Source organism: Terrapene carolina, unplaced genomic scaffold (genome assembly GCF_002925995.2).
Source record: "Terrapene carolina triunguis isolate 2854851 unplaced genomic scaffold, T_m_triunguis-2.0 Scaffold111, whole genome shotgun sequence".
NCBI lineage: Eukaryota > Metazoa > Chordata > Testudines > Emydidae > Terrapene > Terrapene triunguis.
The window spans coordinates 815,054-821,053 of NW_020664462.1; the positions used below are offsets into that span (position 1 = coordinate 815,054).

Here is a 6,000-nt window from a genome sequence, read left to right on the forward strand (position 1 = left end):
ACATGGATTCAACAAGGGCAAGTCATTCCTGACCAACCTGATTGCCGTCTATGATGAGCTAACTGGATCTGTGGATATGGGGAAAGCGATGGACATGATATACCTTGACTTTAGCAAAGATTTTGATATGGCCTCCCACAGTATTCTTGCCAGCAAATTTTAAAAGTATGGATTGGATGGATGGACTATAAGGTGGATAGAAAGCTGGCTAGATCGTCAGGCTCAACAGGTAGTGATCAAGAGCTCGATGTCTAGCTGGCAGCCGATATCAAGCGGAGTGCCCCAGGGGTTGGTACTGGGGCCGGATTTGTTCAACATTTTCATTAATGATCTGGTGATGGGATGAATTGCACTCTCAGCAAGTTCGCAGATGACACTAAGCTGGGGGAGAGGTAGATATGCTGGAGGGTAGGGATAGGGTCCAGAGTGACCTAGACAAATTGGAGGATTGGGCCAAAAGAGAGATGATGAGGTTTGACAAGGACAAGTGCAGAGTCCTGCACTTAAGACGGAAGAATCCCATGCACTGCTACAGGCTGGGGCCCAACTGGCTAAGCGGCAGTTCTGCAGAAAAGGACCTGGGGATTACAGTGGACAAGAAGCTGGATATGAGTCAACAGTGTGCCCTTGTTGCCAAGAAGGCTAACGGCATTTTGGGCTGCATTAGTAGGAGAATTTCCGGCAGATTGAGGGAAGTGATTATTCCCCTCTATTTGGCACTGGTGAGGCCACATCTGGAGTATTGTGTCCAGTTTTGGCCCTCCCACTACAGAAAGGATGTGGACAAATTGGAAAGAGTCCAGCAGAGGGCAACAAAAATGATTAGGGGGCTGGGGCACTTCACTTATAAGGAGAGGCTGAGGGAACTGGGCTTGTTTAGTCTGCAGAAAAGAAGAGTGAGAGGGGATTTGATAGCAGCCTTCAACTACGTGAAGGGGGGTTCCAAAGAGGATGGTGCTAGGCTGTTCTCAGTGGTTGCAGATGACAGAATAAGGAGCAATGGTCTCAAGTTGCAGTGGGGAAGGTCTAGGTTGGATATTAGGAAACACTATTTCACCAGGAGGGTGGTGAAGCACTGGAATGGGTTACCTAGGGAGGTGGTGGAATCTCTATCCTTAGAGGTTTTTAAGGCCCAGCTTGACAAAAAGCCCTGGCTGGGATGATTTAGTTGGTGTTGGTCCTGCTTTGAGCAGGGGATTGGACTAGATGACCTCCTGAGGTCTCTTCCAACCCTAATCATCTATGTCTATGCTGCAGAGGAAGGCGAAAAAAATCTCAATCTGACCTGGGGGGAAAATTCCTTCCTGACCCCAAATATGGTGATCAGTTAGACCCTGAGCATGTGGGCAAGACTCACCTAGGAAAGAATTCTCTGTAGTAACTCAGAGCCCTCCCACTCTATTGTCCCATCTCTAGCCATTGGAGATAATTTGCTGGTAGCAGTCGTGGATGGGCCATATGCCATTTAGCCAATCATTTCATCCCCTCCATTAAAATAATCAAACTCACTCTTAAAACAAAAGTTAGGCTTTTTGCCCCCGCTACTCCTTTAGGTAGGCTGTTTCAGAACTTCACTCCTCTGCTGGTTAGAAACTTTTGTCTGATTTCAAGCCAAAACTTATTGATGGCCAGTTTATATCCATTTGTTGTTGTGTCAACATTGGCCCTTAAATAACTTCGTTGTTTTTGTTTAGGTCCTCCAACAAAACAGATGGTCGATGGACACCTCAACCAGCATCTCCAGATCCTGGATTTAATTGCCTTAATGACTTTCTCTATATGCACCCTTCTATGGGATCTCACAGCCCTGAGCCTTTTAACATTCTGCACCCCCTCTCTATAAAGAACAGGACTAGAGTGCCGCTGTCCTGCACTGAGGACACCAGACTCTCCCCAGAAATACTAAATGAAGTAATACAGGTGAGGGATATTTATTGCCTTTCCACTGTACTTACGTATATTCAGGGCTGAGAGCATGAAACGTTTATGCCATCTTGGACTCAATGAGAATGAGAATTCTTCACAACTGCTTTAAAAGTTCTTGAGAGAGACAAGTGGGTGAGGTAATATCTTTTATTGGACCAACTTCTGTTAGTGAAAGAGGCAAACTTTTGAACTCCAGTGAGCTCTTCTTCAGGCCTGTGGAGTTTGAAAGCTTGTCTCTTTCAAGCAACAGACGGTTGTCCAGTAAAAGATATTACCTCATCTACCTTGTCTCTTATGGTAAGACCAACATGGCTACAACAGTATTGGAAAACTTTAAAGTTATTTTCAGTTCAAAAGACCTATTTGAATGTAGACCAAAATACAAACATGAGGACCTCTATAAAGAAACTACTCCAAAGTGGTAGCAATGAAACAATGTGACATGATTTTGGGAGGCACAGGGATGCGCATGGCTAGCCACAGATCTGCCCACTTCTTTACAGTGCTGGTACTGTAATTCAGTTTTGTGTGAACTTCACAGAATTTCTTTGGAGATTGTAAAGCTTTGTATTTGAAACAGAGCATCTCTTCCTGATCCTACAGTGAAGTCCCACTACATTTGTGACATCACACTAACATTATATATACATATTCATATAAATGTGAGTGTTGAAGCATACTCCAGTACATATGTCCCTTTGTAACACAGCAGTCTGCATGTTCTGCTACCTGAAATAAACCTAAACTTAGTGCTAAGTTTAAGATTTTTTTTTAACACTCAAGATCAGAGTTAGTTTGTGATCCACTGTCACTGAATTGGCTCAGTTTAAGTGTCTCCAGAGTTATGTTGGTCAAGGGATTGGGAATGGAATAAAAAGCTATCCCACTTCTAGGCCACCAATTTAAATCCATTCTAAATCATAGTGACTGAAAGCTAAGTGACTTGTCCTGTTTGATAAAATTAAGTGGCCTTTGTGAAATGATTGGCCCTGCAGCCCATTCTCATTGGGCAGGTATCCACCCTACAAGCCACTTCATCGATTCTCCACCCTTGTTAGCAGTTTCTGTAGAAAGATCAAGGACTGAGTGCACAGGTGCCGACTTTTCCTTTTCCCTGGTGGTGCTTAGCCCCCACTTTGCCCCGAGACTCCACCCCTTCCCCCAAGGCCCCGCCTTTGCTCTGCCTCTTCTTGCCCTTGCTCCGCCCACTCCCCCAGGGCTCGCCCTCACTCCCTCTTACTCCCCCCACTCCACCCCCTGCCTGAGGTCCTCACCCACCCTCCTGCTCTCTACCCTCACCCAAATTCCTCCCCGTGCCTCCAAACAGCTGTTTGGTGGCTGTGCCGCCCCTATCAGCTGTTTGGCAGTGGTGGGGAACAGCTGTAGCCGGTGGGAGCTGAGAACCCACTTTTTTTTTTTCTTCTGTGGATGCTCCAGGGCTGGAGCACCCATGAGTTGGCGTCTATGACTGAGTGTACCATAGGGACTGAACTCCCCTCTCACCCTTAGAGATGATCCTTCCAGGTCAGGCATTTGAGATTGAAGAATCTCATTGCTGCTTTCTGCGCCAGACCTGTTCTGAGTACAGGCACTAACTTTACTTTTTAAATGTCTTTTGAAGTCACTGGGGTTGTGGAAGAACTTCCTCAAAGATCAAGGAGGTAAGGAGCCAGGAGGGTAGTAGTCTTGATCCCAACAGAAAAATGATTAGCTGGGACTAAGAATATAAATGCGAGCTCGCGTATCACAGTTCTATGCTGCATAACTTCTATTGCTTATCGAAACTGTCTGCATTACTTCAGCACCCTGTTCCAGAGAGAAGAGCTTGAGGTTTAAATTGAAGCGTGAGGTCTCTTTAGGGATGTAGGGAGAATGAATATTGTCATGTCCTATAACGGGCTAACTCTGGTTGTTTTTTTTCTTTAAAAAAAATAAAAAATAAAAAAAAATGAGTACTTGTGGCACCTTAGAGACTAAGAAATAAATTTGTTTGACTCTAAGGTGCCACAAGTACTCGTTCTTTTTGCTGATACAGACTAACACGGCTACCACTCTGAAATCTGGGTTTTCTGTACCAATCCTTCTTTCTCTCTTCTCTCTCCCCCAGAGTGTACAACCTTGGGAACCACGTACATTTCCTCTTTCAGACACAGCATACGAAGCTCTTCTGGAACAGCCAAGTGAAGATGGATGCAAGCAGTCAGGAGACTTTCAACAGTGGGACTCTAGCAACAAGCAGGGTATCGGGACTAACAGTATAGACTCTGGCATATCTAACTCCAAGGAGCCACGTGTTTCAGATATGGACCTGCAAACAGAGGGCAATAGAAGCTTGGAGGTGTTCACAGACCAGCAATGCTTCCCAGGAAGGCTGTTCAACAACAGATGAACACCTGATTTATGTGATGTGTTGTTAGGCACATAGTTTATTTCAGAATCAAAAGCTTGGCTGATGAGCTGGTTCAGAGGAGCACTGGCAGTGAATGGTGCTGCCATGCCTGAGACCTAGGTTCAGCAGCAGATTTTGGGCTCCCACGTCCCCAGATTGGGAAGAGTTGGGCACACTGCAGAAATAAGGTGCTGGACCTCTGAGAGGACAGTGCTGTCCAGAAAAAACAACTGGTTTACTCTGGAGAAAAGGGATCAATTGCCCTGCTGGCAAGAAGGTTAGGTGCTGCGACAGTTGCAGCAGCCCAGGATAATGCAGAGAAAGATGGTGGGTTAAAAAACAAAACAAAACGAAAATCAAACAATAAAGAGGAAACTAAATTGGCTGTTCTAACTTTAATTGTTCAATATTCAAACATCTCTATCTTGAAAGGGTGCCCCCTGGCTGCACATCCAGTCTTCAGTGGCGTTTTGTCTAGTGTGTCATGGTGGAGCAGGAATAGGAACAGATTTCCAAGAGATCCAACTGATAAACACCTGAAAAGGTATGGGGAAGTCTAACGGTGCTGCATGGCTTTTATTTTTAAATGCAGCTATGAAAACAAATCCTTTCTTGAGAGTATGTGAAAACCAGGTTCCCTTGGCCTTGCACAAATGACGTTTGTATCAATTGCCTTCAAATAAACTACAAATCATTTTCATGCTGTGGATGTTTTCATTTATTTAGTATATATTCTCACTGTAATGAAACTGACAGGATGGATGGAGATCAATCTCTAACTTGTTCACAGCTTTTTCTCAATTGTTCTCTATCATGGATCTCAGCTGGCAAACCTCTGTAAAGCAAAACTACTGGGGAAAGAAAATACCATAGATTCATTGTACAGAGGGGGGTACAGCTCTCAACTATCAGATGGTAGGAAGGGTGTTGAGCCATTTTTGGGGAGCCCTTCTGGAAAATGATGAGTCAGAATGCTGCCCTTCCAGAACATGTAGTACTTTTTAATACCAACATTTAGAAAGGGGGCTTGGAAATGTGTTAAGGTAACACAGTGGTAACATGTTCAACTTTATTTGACATGCATCCTCCTTTTTACTTTCCCACTTCGAATCTCTGCCCTTTGCAGATGGTATGTTTACATCCCAGGACTAATGGAACTAAACATTTAGCCCACTTTTTTTTTAATGAACCAGTTTGATAAATAGCTTACTCGTGTTGCCATTGTAAATCGTCTATAAGGTCAGTATTTCTAAGTTATTCCTGGATAGCTGGACATCACTGCTCTTCTGAGTTTCCAATGGTGTCCTTGCAGGTATTCCCTCCTCTCCTGAGTTGGGACATTCAGAAGGAAATAGGAATATAGGAAAGCAATGATCAAGGCAGGGACTGTATGTATGTACAATGGGACCCAGATCCTGATTAGGGCCTCTGAATGGTTCTGTAATAAAAGTATTAAATAAAATAGTCAAATAGAAGGGCTGCCGTACTGACATTTTGGAGGGTAAACTTGGATGAGTAAACAGTAACCTGTTTAAAAGGCAGCCCCACCACCTACCAGCTGCACCAAGCATAACTGGCCTTGCATTTAACAATGCCGTTGCACCCTATCCGGCATCTAGTGGGCAGGTCATTGAGATCTGATGGAGTCTCCATAGCTGCTGTAATGGGCTATAAGTGGCAGTAAC

General features: G+C 44.5%; 1 protein-coding gene across 5 annotated transcripts in view; it reads left to right on the forward strand.

Annotated features, from left to right (window-relative positions):
* Positions 1-5,657, forward strand: part of LOC112102487 (KAT8 regulatory NSL complex subunit 1-like) — a 126,531-nt gene extending 120,874 nt beyond the window's left edge. For all 5 annotated transcript variants that reach the window (XM_026652073.1, XM_024193819.2, XM_024193817.3 and 2 more), the window contains 2 exons: positions 1,695-1,920; positions 4,034-5,657. In XM_026652073.1, coding sequence (XP_026507858.1) covers positions 1,695-1,920; positions 4,034-4,315 — 508 coding nt within the window. In that variant the 3' untranslated portion in view covers positions 4,316-5,657. The remainder of the gene's footprint in view (positions 1-1,694; positions 1,921-4,033) is intronic.
* The last annotated feature ends 343 nt before the right edge of the window (positions 5,658-6,000 follow it).